This window comes from Leucopleurus acutus (genome assembly GCF_964270905.1).
Source record: "Leucopleurus acutus genome assembly, chromosome: 6".
In the NCBI taxonomy this organism is placed as follows: Eukaryota; Metazoa; Chordata; class Mammalia; order Artiodactyla; family Delphinidae; genus Leucopleurus; species Leucopleurus acutus.
The window spans coordinates 58,381,029-58,407,255 of NC_139149.1; the positions used below are offsets into that span (position 1 = coordinate 58,381,029).

The window sequence follows — 26,227 nt, forward strand, 5'->3', positions numbered from 1 at the left end:
AGCCCTCAAGTTGCTCAGAGAGGATGGCATGATGGACACTGAAACTAAGGTCAGAAAACAGGGACTAAGCCTGGGTTGTTAACTAGTAGAGATTTCTTGAGCAAACACATAGCTTCTCAGAGTCTCTTTAACAACAAGTTACAGAAAGATAGATATTTTTGTAAGGGAGAAAATGAGATCTTGAACACCAAAGTACTTGGAAATTGTAAAGCTAATGCATATTGACATAGTTATTCTAAAATGCTTAGAAGACACAGAAAAGCAGAGGATCCCAGTTTCCCTCTTGCGTATTGAATTTTTCAGCTTCTGCTCGAACGTGAAGGAGTTACTCTTCTAACTCCTCCCCTTTATCCAAACCAAGGTTTCTTTGGGGTTGACTTCCACTATTCTTGGGTTTACCAGAAAATCAGTCCTGACTGGTCTAGGCAGCTTCATCTCTGCTCAGCCAACATGTGGCTGTAATATGAGTCAAAACACGCTGTTCCTCCATGACTTTGCTCCAATTAAGATACACTGACATTTTCAGATCTTAACATCCTTGCGATTTCAGTAATTCTCAAACGACAACGTCACAAAGTTCAGTAACTACAAATATCACGTAGAGCATTTCCCATATAGAAAAATGAATTACATGAACAGTGGAGGAGAAAGACAGGTACCAAGGCAAGAGCTGAGCATATGAAGCTAATCCTCTTGCTGTCCTTCACTATCATTACTGCTCTTACTCCTAATGGAAGCCAAATTTAGTCAGGAATGCATGCCCTTTCACTACACAAGCACTCTATGCAACAAGCAAAGACCGCAACAGATCCAACAACACAAACCCTGTTACAATAGTACAATGTGGAATTCATCTATCATAAATAATATTTTAATGAGAAAAAATAATTTTTAACACATATGGTCACATAAATTTTAACAACTCTATTGAGCCACATTAATTTTTTTTAAACAGAGATTTTAATTAGTGACACAAAATTTTTCTGATATTTACTAAAATCTACAAATGCATTAGGAAAAGGCAGTTTTATACATCTAATTAGCACTTTCAGTTGCATATTTCATGTATACTAGAAACAAAACCTTCTATTTAATTTTGCAAAGAAAATTCTCCAGAAGTCTTCCTTTCTCACTCTGATTGCTTCATGAAATACTATTCTCTTTTTGCTTTAATATATGTATTTTTTACTGTCCATTACAGCAAGTCCTACTGTCAGCTACTAAACAATGCAATTTCTAATAGAATGAGGAGGTGTAAGACGCTCGTGAATCACTGAAATCAACTAAAGCTACCATAATAAACTAGGTCTATCAAAACAACCCCTAAAAATGGCCAAAAACCTTGTAAATAAAATAATGACCCCAGACAAGTCAATAACTGGAACTAGAATGCTTCTCAGGGCAGATTAAGTTGAATAATTAATTTGCATTGTTTTTAAAATAAATACTTCAATCTCTTGGTCTAAGTAACCATGGGAACATACAAGGAGCATATACACTTATAAGCCGGGGCAAATCACGTTTGCCAATCAAGGTGCAGCTCCTAGGAGTACAGAATGCTTTACTGTTGGTAAGCCTTGATTAAATAGCAAGATTTCTGCCATGGAGAAAGAAGGCCCTTTATCCTGGTAGGGAGCAAAGACAGATCAACAAAATGCAATGTAGGAACCTGGCTTGGGTCCTGATTTTAAAAAAGCAACTTTAAAAAAATCAAACAAGGGACTTCCCTGGCAGCGCAGTGGTTAAGAATCCACCTGCCAATGCAGGGGACACGGGTTCGAGCCCTGGTCCGGGAAGATCCCACATGCTGTGGAGCAACTAAGTCCGTGTGCCACAACTACTGAGCTTGTGCTCTAGAGCCTGCGAGCCACAACTACTGAAGCCTGTGTGCCACAACTACTGAAGCCCGCTCACCTAGAGCCTGTGCTCTGCAAGAAGAGAAGCCACCGCAATGAGAAGCCCACGCACTGCAACGAAGAGCAGCCTCCGCTCGCCACAACTAGAGAAACCCCACGTGGCAGCAACGAAGACCCAATGCAGCCAAAAATAAAAATTAAAAAAAAAAAGTTATCTTAAAAAAAAAATGAAACAAGCATGGAAATTTCAACGTGAATGGAAATCCATGTGGTTAAGGAAAAATTTTAGGTGTGACAACGTATTGTGGTTTGGTTGGCTTTTCAGAGTCATCATCTTTTAGAGACAGACACTAAAGTATTTATGCATGCAGTGATAGGATGTCTGGAAATTGCTTCAGAATAATCCAGTGCAGCTGCAATATAGATGAAGCAAAATTAGCTATGATAGTTGGTGAAGATCAGTGATGGGTACATAGCAATTCATTATGCTACCTTCTTTAAATTCATATATGTTTGAAATTTTCCATAATAAAAAAGGCTTTTTAAAAGGTTACCAAAAAACGAGATGATTCTACACTTACTACCATACCTGTATTGCCCTACAATATTAAGTAAAAAAGGCATGCTGTATTAACATACATAAAGCAAGTCTCTTCCATTTACCATACAACCTTGAAGAGGTTGCTTAACTGTTCTGGGGCTCAGTTTTCTCATCTATAAAATGGGAATATTAATGGCACCTACCTTATAGAGTTGTTCTGAGGATTACATATGATTTGTATAAAACAATTAAAACATTGCCTAAGACATAACAGTAAGCAAACAATAGCACAGTTCTAGAAGCCCAATACTGGCCATGGCACTGGTTTCAGTGAACGATGTTTCAGAAATTTCAGCAGCACTAAGTAGAAGAGAGCTGGACAGAACAGGGAGATGATGATTTTTTAAAAATTACACACATAAAGAATGAATTACAAGTCTCTCTTTCACGTCTGTGTCTTGGTATTTCTTGGTTGGACTATTTTTCCTTCTCTGATTCAGAAAGAACAACTGAAGGTTCAAAAAAAACTCTGCATATATCTTCCACAGTCTCCCAGTCTTAAGACCATGGCTCTACCCCTTCTCAGAACCTACAGACTTGTGAGAAATTACCTCTTACGGTGGTATTTCTGAATGTGGGGATTTGTGAAGATCTTCAGATTTATATCTCAAGAATGTGAGTAGGACTTCCCTGGCGGTGCAGTGGTTAAGAATCCGCCTGCCAATGCAGGGGACATGGGTTCGAGCCCTGGTCCAGGAATCCCACAGGCCATGGAGGAACTAAACCTGTGCGCTACAACTACGGAAGCCGGCGCACCTAGAGCACGTGCTCCGCAACAAAAAAAAGCCACCACAATGAAAAGTCTGCGCACCACAACGAAGACCCAACACATCCAAAAAAAAAAAAAAAAGTGAGTAATTAACTGATTAAATGTACATAATCATAAACACTTACTAGCATCTTAGTCACTTTATAGGTCCAGCACAGTTACCTGGGGAACACAAGGGACTGAGATCCTTTTCAGGAAAGAAAAGTCCTCACCTCAGAAGAAAAGGAAGGGGACAAAGAACTAAGCTTTACTAGATTCTCCATGTGTCAGGCACTATTTACATATTACCTTATTTATCTTCATAACATCCCTACATGCTAGATATGGTTACTCTTTCTTAGACAGATGAGGAAACAGACTCCAAAAGTAATGTAAACACCTAAGGTCATATAGCAAAAAGGGATCAAATAAGGATTCAAGTTCTGGTTAGATTACAAAGCCCATGTAGGTTCCAGCTACACTCTGTGGCCTCCTGGATGAAAAGGAGTCAACCAAGGCCCAGCTCAAGATATTCTAAGAGTGCTGTGGACAGGAGGAAATTAAACTGAAAGAATCACAGTCTACTCAAGGCAGTCATCCACGAGAAAGGACAGAAATGTATGAGAAAGCTTACATTTCAATATGATCTATCTAAATACAATGTATTTAAAATATAAATTGAATCATTCCACTTCCAAGGTGAAGGACCTTCAGCGGTTTCCATGACACTCTTTATAAGAAGAATCCAAACTCTTCTTCATGGCCTACAAACAAGGCCCTGCTTGGTGTGGCTCCTTCAGCCTCGTCTCTTACTGGCCATGCACCCCCTCACTCACTGATGCTTCAGGCACACTGGCCTCATTTTGGGTTGTTGAACATACCAAACCCTATCACCATCTAGGCCCTTGCACTTGCGGAACTCTCTATACCTACCTTTCAGTTCTCAGCCCTAATATCACTTCCTCAGGGGCCTTCACTAGCCACCATCTTGAAACACAGTCACCTTTTCCGTCATTCCATTCATTGGACTTGTCGCAATCTGTAGTTGGTTTTGGTTCGTTTATTTGTTTCTCAGTGTGTGGGCTTTGTTATTGTCTGTCTCACCCCTACCTAGAATGTGAGGTCCTACCTTCACTAAACTCCTCTATCTTATCTGCAAAGGTAGAACCACACATATGACTGGCCTATCACATAGAAGACAATTAAAAATGTATTGATTGGTAGTAGAACATAGATGGCATTTAATAACACGTTTTTTCATCCTTTCAATTATTTTTTAATCTGTCTAGCTGATTCAAGGATAAAGTCTTCACTGTGTTGCTCGTATGCCCTTAATGCCTAACACTTTTTTATTAATAAGAACTCTACATAGTTTACGGCAAATACTTTATAAACTAAAGATAAATGTTATCATCTTCAATTCCTATAGTCTGAAAAACTGGTGAAAACCTGTTAATCAGTGTGGCTAAGAAAACTATAGATCTCCTTCTGTGTGTCTCTTACTGGGTTCTACAACCCAATTTACACTGCAAAGTCCTTTTTTAACTTCAGGTTCTGAATTACTAAGTTCTTACTTTTTAAATTATTCACTTGCTCAAAATTTAATACATATACATTGAAATTTTGTTTTTATTTCCCCCGAATTCTTTCCCCAACCTAGTTAACATTATCTATCCTCCATACCTTTCTTAATGCCCATTAAATTATATCAAACATATATATGTTTAAATATACATACAACATATATGAAGTAATGTTTAGAAAAGTAGAATCATTCTACATAAACTTTTTTACATCTTTCTTTCCTCATTTATAGTACATTGGAAGTCCCTCTAAATCATCTGGAATAAGCCTAACTCATTCTTTCTCGTGTCTGCATAATTTTCCATGTTATGGTTATTTCATAATTTTTCTACTGCTTCCCTTTGATAGCATTTATTTTGTCCCCCCCTTTTTTCTATTTTTTGAGGGACAATTGAGTGCTGCCACTAACAACCTTGTACATATATATTCTTATGAGTATTTTTATTTCTCTGGGATAAATATCCCAAAAGTAGGACTGCTTGTTTAAGTGGTATCTTTTTATTTTAAACCATTGCCAACTGCTTTGCAAAGAGTCTTTGTTTCCACAAATGCAGTATGAGAGCACCTTTCTTCTCCACATTTGGCCTCAGTAGGTGTTATCATCTTTCAATACTTGATAATCTTATTAGAACTGTAATATTGTGGTACACATTCTACACTTTGGAAAACATAGTCCTAACTCATATTTCAACAAAATAGAAAAGTCTCCTGCTAAAAGCCCTGCTTAATTCCCTTCTCAACCACAGGTTACTGCCAAAAGTAAATAAATACATAGTATGTAAACAAATATTTACTGAATAAAGCACATTTCTTTCAATCAAAAATTTATATGTTATCATAAAAACCCTAAGGAAGAATCACTCTTTGCTTTACATTAGCAGTAGCATCTTCTATACCTACTTTCTAATGTAAAATAAACAAGATAGAAAAAATGCATTTTCATAATTTTATATGGGATATGATCTTCATTGTTACATTGGTGATAATGAAAAAAAGAACAGGATCAAAATAATATTTGGTTTCTACATTGCCATACATTTTTGGTCTAGCATATATAACGGTACAGTCTCAACATGTATTGCTTTTATCACAGAATACATTGGTAAATGAACAACAGAAAATCTGTCAACTAAAAAAAAGACAGAGGGCTTCCCTGGTGGTGCAGTAGTTAAGAATCCGCCTGCCAATGCAGGGGACACGGGTTCGAGCCCTGGTCTGGAAAGATCCCATGTGCTGCGGAGCATGCCTGTGTGCCACAACTACTGAGCCTGAGCTCTAGAGCCCACAAGCCACAACTACTGAGCCCACGTGCCACAACTACTGAGACCGCGCACCTAGAGCCCGTGCTCCGCAACAAGAGAAGCCACCGCGATGAGAAGCCCACGCAACAAAACGAAGGGTAGCCCCTGCTCGCCACAACTAGAGAAAGCCCGTGCACAGCAACGAAGATCCAACGCAACCAAAAGTAAATAAAATAAAATAAATAAATCTATAAAAAAAAAAAGACAGAGCTCTTGAAAAATCATTCACTTAAAACAGTTTTTTGTTTTGTTCTGGTTTGGTTTTTTCGGTCCCACTGTGCAGCTTGCGGGATCTTAGTTCCCAACCAGGGATTGAACCAGGGGCCACAGCAGTGAAAGCGCCAAGTCCTAACCACTGGACAGCCAGGGAAGTCCCTTAAAACAGTTTTTTGATAAACCTACTTTGCCACAAAGCACAGACCAAACCAGATTAACTCTTCATTTTGAAATTCGTCAGGCTTATAACAAACAGCCTGTGACATTCCTGTTGCCCTCACCTCACCTCCCTCTTCATCGCTTCTATTGTCTCCTTTTGCTACTGTATACCTCTGATGTAGCAAATTTGGTTAAATGATAGTGTGTGGGTGAGAGAGGTAAAAGAAGGCATAAATCAAGAAATGACAGTTGTAAGGGTAGCAACAGTAAAATATTAGTTTGACAGATGGTTGTAAAATTATAGCAGTCTAACACATAAGAATTCATAGCTTTGCTCCAATTTTATGAACTTGGGTGACAGGAAAAAGCAGAATCCTAGTGAATATTATTGTTCTTTTTTAATTAATAGAAAACATAGCTCATCAAAATTTGAGAAACAATGAACACAGACAAAATAAACCTATTTCTCTAGACTCAGAACCATAATGCTTTACTCTCATGAACTTGCACACATCATTCCATTAAACATAGATACAACAGCACTTTCAAACAGGAATATTTTTGCTGTTTACAAAACAAATGATTTTTTGAGCCACACCGACTATTCGTGAATTTAGACAGTTAATGCCACAGATCTAAATTTTACAAAAGAGAGCTTCCAACTGCATTCTAAAATTCAAAATTAACTCTTCTCTTTAAGTAGCTCAAATGACCCTGAACTCAAGTGACCCCCAAATCCTACCAAAACCAAATTATACTAATAACCGAATAATCTAGGTTTTAGTCTTTGACTATACCCTTTTTGTGAAACTCTAAACTCCCATGGGATCATTCTCCCTAGTTCCCCTGCTCCTCCTTCCACTTCAATTGAGGATATCACTTATAAATCAGTCCCTTATTCCCTGTCTTGTTTATTTTATAAGTAATCCCCCTAACCCAAGGATTCATCTACCACCTGTACAAATTTGTATCTGACTTTTTTTTTTTTTTTTTTTTGCGCTACGCGGACCTCTCACTATTGTAGCCTCTCCCGTTGTGGAGCACAGGCTCCGGACGCACAGGCTCAGCGGCCATGGCTCACGGGCCCAGCCGCTCCACGGCATGTGGGATCTTCCTGGACCGGGGCACGAACCCGTGTCCCCTGCATCGGCAGGCGGACTCTCAACCACTGCGCCACCAGGGAAGCCCCTGTATCTGATTTTTACTTACTGGGACACATTTATTTAGCAACCAAACTTCAAACTGCGCCCCCCCCAAATTCCCAAAATAGATGCCTTATAAATTAACATCTATTCTAAAAATGCCAGATTCACTACTCCTTCCTTTACTTTCACATTTAATACCAAATTCAATTGATTCATCCCTTCCAAAGTCCCTGGTATTGTCCTTCCATTCCATTTCCTCAGCCATCAGCCACTCCTGGTCATTATCTCCAACATGAATTATTTCAATAGCCTCTTAACTGATCTCTCTACCTACTTCCAACCTCTCCATACTTTATCCAACATACACAAAGAGCTGCCAGAATTCACCACTTCAGTTTGCCCACTCAGAAACCCACAGTGCCTTCCTACTGTTGCAAACCTAAACTCCTTGGCCAAACGTTCTAGGGAGTCACAGTGTAAAGGTACTGTTTTTCATCACCTAAGTAACTGGATTTCTTCTTCTTTAACTTCTTAAAAAACACAGCTGCTGTTAGACCCTTACATACCTCTAGCTTTCAAAAGTCATCCCATTTCAAGATCCCACAAGTGGCAGAGTATAAGGGTTAAGAAGATGGATTCTATAGTTTGATTTGAATCCAAATCTCTACCACTTATGAGCTAAGTGACATTAACCAAGCCAATTAACTTCATCTGTTTAACAGGGACAACAATGCTATCTCCTAAGGTTGTTATGAAAATTAATAAAATACCCTTACCTGAAATATTGTAAATCAACTACATGTCAATTAAGAATTTTTTTAAAGAAAATTAATATAATACCCTTAAAGGACTAGGTCAATACCCAGCATACTACAGAATGATCAGTAAATGATAGCCACTGTCATTATTATCACATGACCACAATTATCTGGACAAACCAACTTGACTGTCATACCAGAGGCTATGCATTTGCCTTCATTATTCTTCACTCCCTCTACCAAAAACTGTGGGAGATGGAACCCGTCTCAAAGAGGAGCTTGTCACATGTCCATTACCATTCAAGTCTTGGCTCAATTCTCCCCTGTAATTATTCAATATACTAAACTAAATACAAGTGCATACATGGCACACAAATAATCCTCAGTAAATATATGTAGCAACATTAAGTTATAAAGAAATGCATAGTTAGTATGTATTTTTGCCTATTACCTCTAAAATATTTATAAACCATATGTATCTAAAACAAAACTTTCTAAATAATGTTCTACAGCTTCAAGTAACTATAGTTTGAAGTATTTCAGACAGAAATTTTAAAATCTATGTTACTTGCTAACTGCCCTCAAACTGATTCAACTAAAGCTGCTTCAGCTACTTGACGGTAAGTTATCTCCTCTGTCTCTTACCAATAACTCTTGGGTCAGTGCTTTACAGTTAGTGCTAAACATGCAATTATAAATTCCACAAAGTTTCAGTATAAAAAATAAGGGCATCATCAAAATAATGTGTAAAAAGATAAGATTTAAAAGTTTTCAAAAAGCTAGGCACAGTCCCAGCTCTCTCTGTATTTGCATTCTCCCCTCTCCCCAAAAACCAAATCCATACAGAATCACAGATTTTTTCCATAGGATTTTTAAAGCTGAAAGGACTTCAGTTCACATTCCCTTATGGCCCACTGAGTCCCACATGAGAAGATGAAGCCCAGGAAAGCCAGATAATTAGCTTACAGGTACCACAACCAGATAGAGGCAGGGCTGGCAACTGAACCTAGCGTTCCTAACACCTGGGTCAGTGCTCTGTTCATCACCTCCTGCAGCATTTTCAAATGATTTCTTCCATGCCTACTTAATTTAGAAAATAAAATGAACTATATCACATGAACTCCTCATAAAACAATTGAGTACATGGTGTGGTTAACACTGACATATTTTTGGTTATTTTCAAGAACAACTGTGAGGAATAAAGGTTTTGAACCATAAATAGAGCATGTCTATCACAATTACTTTTGTTCTGGAAATGATGCTTCCCTTCAACAGATTTTATAAAATTTAAGATTCTCATTTTCACTAATTGGTCATCTGTGAAGCGTGTTCCCCAACAATAGCTTAAGCAACTCACATGTCTCAGATAAAAATGTCATCTATTCCAGGCTGATCTGTATATGTTAGAGTCTGTTCCTAATATAGAATCATAGACTTTTGCAGTTGGAAAGAACCTTGGAGATCACCTCTCATTTTACAGAGGAAACTAATACCCAGCAGGGACCTGCCCAAGGTCAAAGTTTCTATATGAGAACCATGTCCAGAATAGAAAGTTCTTAAAAGAAGATTTCAGAGAAAAACACAACATTTGGTAGAACACCTTAGCTTGTCTCCCTTTATATGTACTTAGGTACAATTTCCTGCACGCAGAACTTTTGAAATTTAAGAAAAGAAAGCAAAACAAAAAAACTAAGCCAATTTTTTAGGCGTCTACAGCAAGGCACTGATCCTAAAAACTTAGCAGAAGTGAAGGTGGATCCTTGCGAGAATCCCAAACAGTAACATTTTGTAACACAACCCCCAATGCCCATGGACATAATATAAATAAACAGAGGGCGAAAACACACAAATTAAGAACAGTTATAATATTCTTACCTCTGTAACAAATTACACAGTTGCTTAGAAGTAGGAAAACTTTATAAGCACACAGCTTTCAAGGAAAAAAGAATTTTAATCATCATACCTATCAATTGCACAAGAGTGTCAATACATTTTGAAATTTTATTTTGGTCACAATGGTTAAGAGAAGATGGAAATCCTTTTTAGTGTTTTTTTTACATGTCTTAAGTCATGTTAAAAAATGTGAGGGAAATCTTTTTATAAAAACGTAATAAGAGACTTACAATCTATAATATCTATTGTCAAGTTCTTAAGAATACATGAAAATAGAACATTCCTGAAAGTTAAGGCCTAAAAAGTACTAGACTTATATCTCCCCCACCAAGAAAAAGCACAGCCCGTAAGCCAATTTACCTGTAGGAATATGTTTCTTAACTCCTGAGGATCACCTCGCTTGGTTGTCTGCACCTGTAAGAAAAAAAAAGCCAGTTAATGCTTCACTAGAGACCAGGCAATCTCTTGAGATTACAGTTCACAAATGCCAGCAATCAATGCTCTTATCTTTTATAAGGGCATTTAGCTTAAAACAAACCAAAAGCACTAATACTGATAACAACTGTCAAATTGGAGCTCTGTGACCACAGGGTGGAAAGACAGGTGTGAAGAGCCTAAAATATAGCAAATCTACCACATAGATTTCCCCTGGACTGGAAAGGGAAGGCCATGAGGATCAATCCCCTACCTTACTCCACATCCACCAGCAACACATTTGGCAACCACCCACCTTCAAATCAAGAGGCCATTAAGGCTAGTAGAGACAACAGGAAAGTTGAAACTCCCAAATTAATCGCATGGCCTACTGGCCTTTCTTCCCGTGGAAAGCAATCCAGAATATAATTATCTCCACGCCCCTCTCTTTCTCCACCCAACCTAAAATCATGAAAACCGCTGCAACGTTTCTAAATACTTTAGCCATCCTGCCACCTGCAGCTCAAATGCCAACCACTGCCCCCTGCTCCAGAGGCCCCAAAATACTCAATTACTCACCCCCTCCCCCACCGCGGTACACAGATGCCTTAGGCATCCCCGGCTATATATGCCACTTCCTCCCACTCCCTTTCTGATGCCCTCCAACCCCTGGCTCACAATTCCATGTACCCAGGGCAGGATACTACGCTTCCTTCACCGACCTGTGGTCCTTACAAGCCCCTCCAACTCAAAATCCCTCCTCCTTCCCCTCCCCCGGCCGGGCATCCTCTCCCTCCAGTCCAAGCCCCGCACGGCTCTCCCTGGAGCCCCAGGACACGCTATCTAACAATCAGGCAAAGAAGTAAATAGGAAGAGGTGAGGGACTGCAGGCACGGTCCCCGGAATGTCTCTTATGAAATAAAGACAGCAGCAGAGAGTTAGAGTCACCTTGACCGCCATGCTGTGCTCAGAAGCCGGGGACGAGCGAGTGAGCGAGCAGGGCCGAGCTGTCAGGGCACGCGCGCGCCGCCTTCCCGGCCGCGCCCGCCCTCCCTCCCGCTCGCTCGCCGGCGTCGCGCGCGCCTCTATGCAAATGAGCCCGGGGCGGGCGGGGCCGGCAGGGGGCTCGGCGTCCCAGCCAGAAAGAGCGGGCCCGCGGGGTGGAGGAGGACGTGCCTCCCGCCGGGGAGACTGGAGGACCAAGCCGTGGGATTCCGGCGTGCCGCTTGATTGCCGGCAGCTGAGCAGCCGCCAGGAAAGCCCCAGGTCTCTTAAGACCTCTTAGTGGGTGTGGCTTTGGGAGCCGACTTCAGCCAAAGTCGTTTTCTCCTGAGACTTAGAGCAACACTTGGGGCCTAGATTGAGCAAGATTTCGAAGGATCAAAGAACATGTTCCGTTTGAAAGAATAACAGCAAATGAATTGATGACAACTAAAGGGAAATACTGACAATAAAACAGATTGGGAACCACTCACTCTGGGGAAAGCCTAAGTAAACATAACTTGAGAAATAGGTCCTTAAATTGGCATGCGATGAATACGCTTAATATACTTGTGCTTCGTGTACTGTTATAAAGCTTTATTAGTAGACTCCACATTCCTAATCACCCATATCCTTTGTGCATGAGGTGGGGCACAAATGCCAAGGGGGGAAAAAATCCATTTGACAGGGCTGGCACTGAATCCTGGCTCAACTTGCCTCTACATAAACATTTCCAGCCCTGTCTAAGAAAGGGTAGCTCTACTTTGAACCAAAATAATGTCTCTCAAACTGAGTCTTGCCATTATGACTATATTGAGCCAAATATTGAGTCATTCAACAAATGTTTGCTGGGCATCTATTATATGCCAGATACAGTCCTGCTTATAAAGAATACAAAGATTAATAACATATAGCCCTTACTGTCTAGGAGTTTACAGATGGTCAGTGCTTCCCCACAACCCCAAACCTAAGTGTATTTTTTTTGTTGGTTGATTGTTTGTGTTTTTAAACCAAGCAAGCTTCCTGTTTAAAAAAAAAGTCTAACAACTCCAAGGTTTAGCTTATCTCATTTAGCGCTATAATCCCTCTCCACCCTCTTTTCCATTTCCAGTGTTGAATCTCACAGGAGGCTTCCCTTTTCTCCAGTCTCACTAATCATAATATTTGTGTTAAGTATCCAAGTTAATATTGTAGAAATGAGGCAAGTGGACTGGCAAATGGAAATTGTTGATAAGGAATGATATATTACTAGTACTCCTAAAGTGAGCTTTTCTGCTGCAGTTGCTTTAACTGTCTGCCACCATCACATCTCTTTCTTCAGTCCGTTCAAAGTTATTTTAACAATGTAATTGGACATAAAGATTTACAAATTCATATTTTGTTTTACCAGCACCTTATGTCCCTGATACTCTGCTCTCTTATTTTATGAAGTTTCTCTAAGTAGGAATCTCAAGTTGTTTATTTTATGCTACTTTTCAAGGGAAGGATGTCTGTTTGTAGCCCAAAGTCCCTTAGTTTGAATAAAAGTACTTAAGGGAAAGGAATACATTTATTTAAAATGAAGGGATTATTTTCTATTGGAACACATTGTTGTTGACCAAATCCATACCGTTGGAGTGAAATTTAGGGACAGACTGGCCACTTGTAGAGAGGAAGACAACACTACATTTAGACAGAACCCACCACAATAATTCATAGGTATAGGCAGGCACCAGGCCACAATAACAATTTTCTTGAATAAAAAATAGCTGATCTTTGAGCAAGCTCTAGAGTTTCACTGATGCCAATCTAGTTGCAATGGAGATGATATAATAATTTAAAACTAAGGCTGCCAGCTACCCTAAATAAAGAGAAGTTAGGAGAGCTCAGCTACCCTAAATAAAGGTGAATTTTGGGACTTCCCTGGTGGTCCAGTGATTAAGAATCCGCCTTCCAACGCAGCAGATGCGGGTTCAATCCCTGGTCAGGGAACTAAGATCCCACATGCTGCAGGGCAACTAAGCCTGTGCGCCGCAACTACTGAGCCCACGTGCCACGACTAGAGAAGCCCGTGCAACAGAAATAGAGTAGCCCATGTGCCACGCACCGCTACAAAGACCCAGCACAGACAAAAGAAAAAAAAGGTGAATTTTGCTAGGTTTTTCATCTGTCCAAATATAACAAACAATAAATTGAACAAAGGTATTAAAAGTGTGTACTGTGGGATGAACTAAGTATGGAAATGAATACAAAAGCCTATGAGTTAGAGCTTCTGCACTGAAAAACTTTGAAATCTGTCATTCTGTTATGATGATTGGCTAATAGTGTTGTTAGATGTTAAAACAAACTACAACTTACTTTTTCCTGAATTGTAGATGATCAGGGTTGAGGGAAAACTTATTAGTTAATGGAATAACAAAAGACAAACCTGTCAAATAAGATTCACAAAATATTTGGGAAAAGGAAGTAGAAACATTCAAAACTTTTTATAATTTTTAAAAATAGAATGCCAGTATAGAAATTTATAACTTTCTTTACACTGCAAATGATATTTGTAAACAAGAAATAATTTTAACACCTTGGCACAACTGTAAGTTGAAAACTTGATAACTGAGTCTAAAAAGAATGACATTTCAGAAAGTGAAATTGGAAGTTAAAGGCTAAGAGACTAGCTGCAAAGGTACTGTCATTAATAGTCACTTTTTAGAGTTGGTTTCATAAAATATTTAATATGAAGCTTGACTGAGCTGGAAATTTAAATCTGCTTGTGAAGTCCTTGCCCATGAAAATAATATATTACCCCCAGATGCAAAAACGAAGTATGGGCTTACTAGACAAATCCACAGAAATATGTCTCCAACTCCCAGGCAGCTGACATTGCATTAACTTTGTGGGTGAAAGTTGGAATTATCCTAATGCCTAGCACCCTAATAAACTAAAATGTAGTTATTAAAACAAGAGGCAATTTCCAATGAGCATGTTCTGCCACAACTCCTGGCCCTCCTTCTATCTTTAATAACATGTTCTTTCTGTTTATATTCTAGCTCCCTCTGATTATTTTACTGACATGGATACATTATTGTTCCCATTTCCATATCCCACACAGCTACGATGGATGCCATCTTGCAAGAACTAAATCAAGGTGGTGTACAAACATGTAGTAGAGCATTAGGATATCACTGACTAACTAAACCAGGAGTGGGGCTCCTCCTAGATAAAGGGTACATACACCATCACTATGATGAGGAATAAGCTGGCATTTATGCCATCCCCACATCAAGATGCTCACTTAACATATTTGAAATAAATAGCATAATGAAATAAATGGCACATACACACAAAGATATTTGAACATCTGGAAATTTTAAGTGTAGATTGGTTTGAGCCTACTCTAGAAGTATAAAACGGTTCTTTATATTTTATTGAAATATTGCAAAACCTACAAACTTTATAAGTTGTGCTTTTAACGTTTTCCTTGCTAAGAGTCTATATGGGGAAACGGCAGGGGTAGACTGGGCAGAAGTATGAAGAGTTAAGTGTCCAAGTCTGAGCAAATTATGTTTCAGTTGGTAGGCTGACCTGGAAATCAATAAATCAGAAATTATTATTTCAACCCAAGCCACTTATAGTTAGATACTAGATAAATGACACATTTTAGGACTTCTCTATACTGTACAATTATTATACTCCCTGTAGGAACATTGGCGCTAATTGAAATAAATTCTCATTTTGGTGGAGAGGGAAGAGTAACATATCAGAAATCAGATGAAATAGCTGTACTCTTGCAATTGCATCTTCCTAAACTGCTCTTCCTCACAGTCTGACTCTAAGTCCTATAAATTATGCAATGCAGATAACAGTGATCTTAGTTTGGGACCACAGTCTTCTTTATTCCCTTGTGGAGGCAGTAATAGCCAGTTTTCTTTTCAATAGATTTTGTAAGGAATTCATGGAATGAGCTGCTCTAGATGTTGAAGGCTGTGAGTGCCCTATTACTGTATTAGTCATGTACAAGCTGGTATTTAGTGGGAAACCTTATGATCAGATGGAGGATTGAACTAGGTGAGCTTTAATGCTTCTTTTAACACTCTAATGTTATGATTTGGAATGACCCAAATTTTAGTTAACAAACATTGATTAAGTGCCTTGTGTTGGTACTAAACTTGCTGTTGCAGCTATAGGAAATATAAGAAAAATAAAGAGCATGATTCCCAAAGTATGGAGAATATTTTATTGCGGCAACAGTTACTATTCATTTTTTCAATGAATAAAGCTGAAAGAATGATACCAAAACCTTTGTATATGCCAAAGGCCAAGGCAGCTTTAGGTAATAATTGGGTAAAAACTCTGTGGTTTGTCACATATTCCCATTCCAATCAAAAGTATATAACTGGAAGAGCAAACATCCTGCCCAGTCCTTCAGCCGCTCACCCCTCCTCTCCTCTGGGGATTTACTTGGATCTGGTTTTTGCCTCCCTTCCACTCAGAGGTCAGTAAGGAAGGATGCTTTGGGTCTGATCCAAAGTAAAGAAAAAATTTCCACTTTAAAAATTGTGGGCTTCCCTGGTGGCGCAGTGGTTGGGAGTCCACCTGCCAATGCTAGGGGATGAGGGTTCGGGCCCTGGTCCGGGAGGATCCCACATTCCGTGGAGCCTGCACTCTGGAGCCCGCGAGCCGCGGCTGCTGTGCCCGTGGGCCACAATCCCCGCGCCGGGAGCCCGTGCTCCGCGACGGGAGGGGCCGCCGCGGTGAGGGGCCTGCTCGCAGTGGCAGGGGGTGGGCCCCCAGCTCGCAGTGGCAGGGCAGGGCCCGCGTGCAGCAGCGGGGACCTAACGCCTCCAAAAATAGATAAATTTTTTTAAAAATTGTGCTGGGAGAAAAACAAAGACCCCAGAATATCCAAAGCAAACTTGAAAAAGAACAAAGTTGGAGGACTTACACTACCTGGCTTCAAGATTTAGTATAAAGCTAAAGAAATCAATATTGTACTGTACTGGCTGGCAAAAGGATAGATAAATAGATCAATGGAACAGAATAGAGAGCTCAGAAATAGTTCCAAAATTATAAAGTCATTTGATTTCTAACAAAGGTGCCAATGCAATCTAATGGGGCAAGGAGTCTTTTCAACAAATGACACGACTAGCTAGATATCCATGTGGGAAAATAGAGAAACTTCAACCTCTACCTCAAAACATATACTAAAATAAATTTGAGATGAATCATAGACCTAAATGCAAAAGCTAAAATCATAAAGCTTTTAGTAGAAAACATTAAAGAATATCTTCATGACTCAGAGTTAGATAAAGGTGTTTTAGTGAGAACATAAAAGTCAATAACCATAAATTAAGAAATTGATAAATTAGATTTCACTAAACTCAAAAATTTCTACTTATCAAAAGACAGCATTAAGAAAATTAATAGGACAAAAACAAAAAAAAAGAAAAAGAAAAGAAATAGGCAAGCCACATCTAGGAGAAAAACTAGCAAACATATATAAAACAAAGGACTGATATCCAGGATATAAAGAACTCCTAAAACTCAATGGTAAATGAACAGCCTAGTTTAAAAATGGGCAAAAGACGCAAACACTTCACAAAAGAAGATATACAAATTGCTAATATGCACATGAAAAACTGCACAACATCATTAGTCATCAGGGAAATGCAAATTAAGTTACAGTAAAAAGATAGTACTACATACCTGCTAGAATGGCTAAAATTAAAAAGACTGAAAACACCAGATTCTGGCAAGGATGTGGAGCAACCAGAGTTCTTGTGCACTGTGGTGGAAGTGTAAATAATATAACCACTTTGGGAAAAGATTGAGCGGGTTTTTATAAAACTAAACCTATACCTACACTATGAATCAGCAGTTCTACCTTTCAGTGTTTACCCAAGAGAAATGAAAATATGTGTGGATAAAAAGACTTGGTCAAGAATGTTCACAACCACTTTATTCATAAAAGCCAAAAACTTCAGACTTCCCTGGTGGCTCAGTGGATAAGACTCTGAGCTCCCAATGCAGGGGGCCTGGGTCCGATCCCTGGTCAGGGAACTAGATCCCACATGCATGCAGCAACTAAGAGTTCGCACGCCACAACTACAGAGCCGCGTGCCGCAACTAAGGAGCCTGGGAGCCACAACTAAGGAGCCCACCTGCTGCAACGAAGTAGCCCATGTGCCACAACTAAGGAGCCAGCGAGCCGCAACTAAGGAGCCCGCCTACCACAATTAAGACCTGGTGCAACAAAATAAATAAATATTTTAATTAATTAATTAATTAATTAATTTAAAAAAGCCAAAAACTGGAAAAGCCCAGTCGTCCATCAATAGGAGACTGGATAAACAAACTATGATATATTCACAGAATGGAATACTATTCAGCAGTAAAAGAGAGCAAACTACTGATACACACAATGACATGGATGAATCTTAAAAGTATCATGCTAAATGAAAGAAGCCTTACATGGAATCATATACAAAAGAGCATATACTATGTGATTACATTTATGTGAAGTTCTAGAACAAACAAAACTAATCTATGGTGGGAAAAAGCAGAACCATGGTTGCTTAGGGAGAGGAACTGACTGGAAAGAGGCATGAGGGAACTATCTGGAGTAATAGTAATCGTCTGTGTCTTGCTAGGGGCTTCGGTTACAGGTGTATGTATTTTCCAAAATTTAGGGAATGTACACTTAAGGTTTATACATTTCATTGTGTGTCAATTTTTCCTCAAAAGAAAAAAAATCTGTAAATAAATATTGAACTAGGTATGTAATGACATGAAGTATTTAAGGAGAAGAGTACTGGTATATTAAATTTACTTTGAATTCCATAAAAGAAATAAGACAATGGATGGATGGATAGATAGATAGATAGATAGATATGTTATACCTAACCTGGGGTGGGGGTGGTATTTAGGAATTCACTGTTAAAATTCTTTTAACTTTTGTATACTTTTGAAATTTTTCATAATAAAATGCTGGGGAAAATCGTGCTGGGTCTTCTGATACTGAAGATGGCTATCCAGTTATGTAATTCTGTTATTTGGCTAAAAATTGTAATGGACCTTGTTTCTTAAACACTGACAGGTCTCTGTGCATTGTTGCAGGGTAGGGAAAAGAAACTGAAACTGTTTGACAAATAATATATCTCTAGTATGGGCAGCGAAATCTATGAAGACTATATTGCACTGAGGAAGAAAAATGTTTTCATTAACATGGATTCAGACAGTAATTATATGTCCTTGGGAGTTGTGTGTGTTTGTGTCTATGTGTCTGTTTGGTCTAAGTTACCCACAGGAAAATTAGAGGAAGAATGTGGAGGTATATTTGCACAACATACTGACAGAAACCTTGGAAAGTACCAGACTTGGAATCTGAAGCCTGCCCTGGAACTCTCCTGTTGAAATGCACCTAGAGTGTAAATCTAGGCTGAGAAACTCAAGACTTTGGTGGGAAATATCCTGCAACGGGTCATTGTGTCCTTGGACTGCCCTGTTGGGGGAAGGAGAACTCATCCTAGGGTGAAATCAACCCCAGTGAGAAGGGAGTTTCAAAAAAGGGGAGGGCAGGTTTGTAGTGGGAGACCTAAAAAAAGGACTCCTTAAGGAAGAGAGGGCCACAAATCTCAAGACAAGGAAGCTAGGAACCAGGGTATGCCCAGGAAGAAACTCCTTCTGAAGAATTGCTATAAAGGAATAATGTAATGCAATGTAGTATTGATCAGCATAAAATTGTACTGACCAGAAGAATAATCAGGAAATTTAAGTTAGAAAGTTCTGGAGAAACAACATGAAAGAGCTAAAACTTGAGGACAGTTAGACCTTGTGGAAAGAGACAAATCAAGGAGGAAAAGTGGGCAGAATTGTGGAATGATTGGCATTCTTTTGATTGGAAAAGGTCAGAAGCTGAGAACACAGAAGGAACTTGACTAAGAACTGTTAAAAGGTCTCAGTCAAAGTAGTATTCTGCACTTTCCATTCCCAGTAGCCCTGACAATAGTATATCTAGCACCTTAAGGTAATGACAATATAAGAAAAAGCTACATAAAAATGAAATAAATAATTATGAGGTCTTCACCATGGTATAAGGTCTTTGTACTTCAAAAGATGTAACAATGGATAAGAATAAACTTACGTATAAAAAGGGTTAACTAGGGGGTCCCCTGGTGGCCTAGTGGTTAGGATTCAGCACTTTCACTGTGGAGGCCTGGGTTTGGGCAACCATCCTACATGCTGCGTGGTGTGGCCAAAATACCAAAAAAAAGGGGGGGTTAACTATATTTTGTGCTTTTGAGGAAGCTTCTGAGTAATGCTGACCTGCTGCTTCTTGCGTGATTCTGGTCAAGTCAGCATGGGAAGAAATCATGGAGTACCAGATGTACATGGTCTTGCCTGTATTATCTCTCACTTTTACTACTTGGAAAGAAGCCCCAGAAAACATTGCTTATCCTGTTCTTCCATCAGCCTGGATGGATGGATGGGCTTACCTGGACAGTTCAGGATGAGGATGGGTAATAAAATAGTCAGCAATTATACTTCCTTTAATCATCCCCAGCCCCTCAATAAAGCATTTTATGTGAACTAGTTTTGTGTTGATGGTGTGGACGGAAAGTTAAGGCGCAGTAATGGGAAGTGTAGCCTTCCTCATATCACACCTTCACTGAGATCCATGTGGCAGTAGCAGCAACATCATTTCATCAAAGACAGTAGGCTCAGAGTCCTAGGTAGGGAACAGCAGCCAAGTGAGTATAACCCAAGGCATACTGGGTGGTAAAGAGGGGACATGGATCACAGAGAAGAAACTGCTCAGTAGTAGATGAGACAAATCCCCTTTTGTTCAAACTTACTAGAGCACCATGAAGGGATGAAATGACATTTCATCATATGAAATTCTATATGGCTATGAAGTTCTACTCCATCTCTTAGACAGAGTGTTGGCTTATTATTGATATCCATAAGCAGGACATATGAAGGGAACATAAATATTCCTCTCCATAAAGATCTTACAACGTATTAAGACAAAACATAGGTAAAACCATTAATTAACAATGCATATGCTTAACTGTGTGGCAAATTTATGCAATACAGGTTTAGAAAAAGAAAAAATCAGTTCAAGCTGGGTGATATACAGAAGGTTTCACGGAAACCATAATTTGCCACTTCTTGAATTCATGATTTCTCTGTTTCTTCCAGGGTATATCTTATTACCCTATCCTTCCTCCTTCATCCACACCCTCGGCCCTAACACTTATCTAAATGCTTGACATTAACTATGTAAGTACGACTTAAATGTTTATTTATTTATTTATTTATTTATTTTGCGGTACGCGGGCCTCTCACTGTTGTGGCCTCTCCCGTTGCGGAGCACAGGCTCCGGACGCACAGGCTCAGCGGCCATGGCTCATGGGCCCAGCTGCTCCGCGGCATGTGGGATCTTCCCGGACCGGGGCACGAACCCGTGTCCCCTGCATCGGCAGGCGGACTCTCAACCACTGCGCCACCAGAGAAGCCCCTTAAATATTTATTGATTATTCTTACCTGGTTGCTCAACCACTAGCCATTAGTCCTGTTATATTTCCTAAGTAAAGACCATTGCCATTGTCTTAGTGGCTCAAGCCAGAAAGCTGGGTATCAGACTCTTCCTTACCCCTCACATCCAAATAGCTACCCAGTCCTGTGTTTTCCATCCTCTTCAGGCTTTTTAAAATCTCTTCTTTTGATTATAATGGCCTTCATTTTGCCTCCTAATTGCTTTCCCATGCCTCCAGTTCTCCACTTTCTGCCTCCTGTCACTATCCTCAAATCCATTCTCCACAGTGCTGTCAACTGCTCGATATAAAAGAGATACTAAATTTTGTCACTTCCCCATCCTTCAGTGGCTCTCTAGCGACTTCAATATAAAATCCAAGTTCCTCAGTTTGACGAAGAATAGAAGCTTCCTGATCTAGACCCTTCCTCTTACTTATATCTTACTATTATACTTGTTCCTTTAGTCACAAAGATTTTTGAGCTTTTATGCTATTTCCTTTACTGGAGATATTTTACTCCACATTTATTACAATTGGCCTATCCTTTAAGATACAGATCAAGAATCTCTTCCTCCAGAAAACAATCCTTAACCCCCCTTTTTCACCCATCATAGACCTCCCCATCATATTTATCACATTGTGATAAACCACATTGTCTTTTCCACTGGTGGCTTTCAAATTTTATTGCCCCAGACCTAAATAGTAAAAAATACATTTTTTATCACAACCCCAGTACACACTGAAGTAAAAACTTCATGAAGCAATATTGAACTTTTTTACATGCAACATACTCTGGTATTTGCTATTCTGTACTATTCTATTTTTTATTTTCTAATTCTGTTTTCAACATTCTGAATTGATTTCATGACCCATGCTTAAAAATGCTACAGTAGCAGCTCTTGTCTTTTCTGGCTCTCCTTGCTCTCTCCTTTTCTCTTCCAGAAACATGGTCTCTGGTGTGGCTGTCTCTGATGGGGCCATCAAAGCGTTCAATGACATGAAGGTGCATAAGTCATCGACACCAGAGGAGGAGAAGAAGTGCAAGAAGGCGGTGCTCTTCTGCCTGAGCGAGGACAAGAACATCATCCTGGAGGAGAGCAAGGAGACTCTAGACGACCCCTACGCCAACTTTGTCAAGAGGCTGCCAGACAAGGACTGCAACGAAGACCCAATGCAGCCAAAAATAAATTAATTAATTAGTAAAAAAAGTTAATAATAGTAATATTTAATATAGGAATTAACAGTAGTAGAAATATATTGATATATAGAAGAGGAGATATCAGCAAGAGTTTTTATGCATATGTATACCAAATAAACATGACAATGACTAGATTACCTGATTTCTAAAATCACTTTGCTCTAAAATTCCTGATTCTGTATTATTCAAAGTACCTTAGTTGCTCTTAAAATCTATTAAAAAATAACACCATATCTATAGTAACATAAACTGCCTCATATACAACAAAATTTAACTTTATAAAGATATGTAAAAGTAAACCTTTTATTCTTTAAACGCATCCTAACCCTACCAACGCACCCTTCTTACCTGATGAAGCAGGTTCTCTTTGTATTATATGATGCCGGTTAGCATGACAGTTTCCTTCTCTTAGATCATTAAATTCTGGATTCCTTCTAGCAAAATTTTCAGAAAGAATTCTTTTACTAATTTGCACAGTGATTGGTTGGTTTAGCTTGTTAACAACTATATATATTCCCTCAAAATTCTGATTTGTAAAAAAATTTAGAAGAAACACTACCATAAAGCTATTTTATTTTTTTATAATTCTTTTAAGAGAGAGGTTTATGAACTAAATACTTAACAGCACTGTACAGCAGGCATAAAAGCTCTTCACTTTGTGTGTCCAGATCATAGGAAGTTAAGAGTCTTGTTCTGCATAGCGATATGGGTAAACAGGTTACAAAGGGGGTGCCTGAAAACCAACCCATTAGAACGACAGCTTTCACAACAATGTGAATATACTTAATGCTACTGAATTGTATGCTTAAAAATGATTAAGATGGGACTTCCCTGGTGGCACAGTGGTTAAGAATCCACCTGCCAATGCAGGGGATGTGGGTTCGAGCCCTGGTCCGGGAAGATCCCACATGCTGCAGAGCAACTAAGCCCGGGCGCCACAGCTATGGAGCCTGCGCTCTAGAGCCCATGGGCCACAGCTACTGAGCCCACATGCCACAACTAAAAAAGCCCACACACCTAGAGCCCGTGCTCCGCAAAGAAGAGTAGCCCCTACTCGCTGCAACTAGAGAACACCTGCACGCAGCAACGAAGACCCAACGCAGCCAAAATTAAAGATAAATAAATAAATTTATTTTTTTAAAAAATGATTAAGATGGTCAATTTTATGTTATGTATTTTTTTACTACAATCAAAAAAAGAAAGACAGAATGACTGAAACAATATATCAGTTTAAAATATTTCTAGTCATAATTTTCACCACGTTTTAGTCTTATTTATTTAATATCAAAGTAGCTTTGATAGTTTTCTTCACCCTCCTCCTATCCTGAAGCTCTTCTACATTGAAAAACAACACAAACAACAGCAAAAAAAAGTTTAAAACAGAGGAACAATGGTCATTTTTCTGTTGGCTAGAATGGAAAAAAGAATTAATATTTGAAGTAATTTTTAACTATGAAATGTGAAATATCATAGGCATTATTGTGTTATAGTCACCCTAAGTAGACATACATAATTAAAGCCATTTTTACAAACTATAGTTTCAAAAAGTAAAGTGGGCATCACTGGGTGGTCATTTTGTAAATAAGAATAAGCAATTATAGTCTTCTTCCCTCATTTTGACCAGTCTTTGCTTGTAAATAATGACAGAATGCAAAACTAGAAATATTAATTTTCAATTAACTGTTCCTTGTACCAGTTAAGCTGCTTCTCTTTAATTCTATGTATCACAATTTATAGAATGTAGAGTGTAGAGTTAGCCACCATGTCTAAAAACTTCCAAAAGATTGATAAGTTTCTAGTTATGAAAGAAACCAATACATCCTCATTAAAAGAAGCAAACAGCATTTTTTTTTAAATCCCTGATTAATCCCCATCTCCAAATTCCCTCTCCTAGAAGGAGCCACAGTTAAACTAGCTGGTTATGCTTCCAGATGTTTTCTATGTTTATATCAAAATACACTTTTTTTATACAAGTAAAATAACATTATAATGTTGTTAACTTATTTTTTAACCTATTATATAGTATTTTCCCAAGTCAGTACATATTAGCCAGCCCATTTTGATGAATGTTTAGGCTATTTCCAATGTGCCAGTAAAATTAATGCTGCCTTGAACATCTTTGATCATTTATCTTTGCATTCTTGTGCAAATAGTTTTGTAGGACAAATACTTCTAAGTGGAACTACTACCTCAAAGGATGTACAAATAGAAACATGTTAAATTTTTTAAATTGCTAAATTGCTTCTCAAAAAGTACTAGTTTACACACCTATGGGTAGTGTATGAGAATTGAAATATGGAATTTGCAAACTGTTGGTGTTGTGCATCTTAATAATATACATACCTTCCTCTAACAGTAGTTTTCAATATGAGCTGGCCTATTTTTATTTTCTTTCTTTTATCCTATATGAAAGTCATCTAGCTGGATAGGGGATTCTGGATAATTGTTCTGGGAACTGAAACTCATACACCACACCCCCACCATTTGCACTATGAGCTAAACAAATGAGTTAACTAGCTATTCTTATTTGTCTGTAGAGACGTATGTATTTTGAATTAAAGACACATCAAGTACCTGCATTTTTCTTTTGGATCTCAAATTTCCTACATCCGCTTTCTGATAACCATCTTTTTAATACCATGTTTTTTTTAAAAAAAAAAAATCCCTTCCGGAGGTTTCAAGACATGATGGCAAAATTTACTAGTCCATATGCAGTTGAACCTGTACCAAACATCAGGTTGCTAGTTCATTCCTAACAGTGTAATATGGCCTTTTTCTATGGAGAAAAATGCCTTTTCCAAATTTCCTATTCTAGAATGAATGGTATCATACTAATACCACCTCATATTAATATAGAATTTTACAATTTACAAAGCTCTCTCCTAAATTTTTCCATTTGATTTTCACAACAACTCAATGTAATGACTGGGAAGGTTTTTATCTCCACTTAATAGAGGTCACACAATCACGAAGTAGTAGAACTGAGACTAGTAGGGCACTGAATTTTCCACACCACTATGCTGCCTCCTTCCTATACATGAGGACAGCAGATTCCTTTTGTAGAAATTGTATTCTATGGTGGTAACATTCACTTCCTAAATCCCCTTTAGAATAAGGTAAAATATAAATTGAAAAGAGTGGGAAAACCCTACAAAAATATTTTTTCCTTTTTGGTAATTTTATTTTTACCTTTCTGAAAGAAGTCATTCATTTAGGTTTTAGATAAACTAGCTAAACATGTATTCTGTGACATTTTTAATAAATATGTGTGAAGAGTTCTAAGACAAGGACAATTTAAAACTGTAACCTCAATTCTGCAAGCAGATCATATGAAATATTAGTCACATATAGGTTTCATCGTATTTCTTATTCATATTCATCTTATTTCTTATTCATATTATCATATATGTTTCAACATATTCCCTACAACCAACCGTAAAGTCACATAAAGTCATAAAATCTGTTTCAGATTTGCGGCAGTTAAGACAAATTCCTCTTGATTTCTTATTTTAAGGATCATAATTGCTGGTCAGCTATTGGCCAATCTACAGGTAAGGTGGTTTTGGAAAGAAATGCTAAATCTTGCCATTTTGAAAGAACAATTATATAAAAAGATTGTTTTCCGTTTTTGATCTATAATGTCATTAGTGACAACGATTTCAGTTTTCTTCTTAACATTATGATCGTAATTTCTTATGTTCCAATAAAGCTTAAAGAAAAAGGATCTGAGCATTCTCAGTACCTTTTCTGATCTTTATCTTCAGGAGGGCCATCTCCATGTAGTCAAATACTGAGCTGAGTATCTGGAGAACTGGGCTCTTGTGTAGGCTGTACACTGAGTGTGAATTTGGGTAATTTCTCTTT

General features: G+C 38.5%; 1 protein-coding gene across 1 annotated transcript in view; it reads right to left on the reverse strand.

The window, feature by feature from the left end:
• SLC25A12 (solute carrier family 25 member 12) overlaps positions 1 to 11,682 on the reverse strand; it is a gene marked incomplete at its 3' end in the record, with an annotated part of 89,414 nt that extends 77,732 nt beyond the window's left edge. Inside the window, exons 1-2 of the mRNA XM_082840955.1 lie at positions 11,624 to 11,682; positions 10,622 to 10,675 (exon numbers count right to left, since the gene is read on the reverse strand). Coding sequence (XP_082697081.1) covers positions 10,622 to 10,675; positions 11,624 to 11,635 — 66 coding nt within the window. The 5' untranslated portion in view covers positions 11,636 to 11,682. The remainder of the gene's footprint in view (positions 1 to 10,621; positions 10,676 to 11,623) is intronic.
• Positions 11,683 to 26,227: the final 14,545 nt, after the last annotated feature.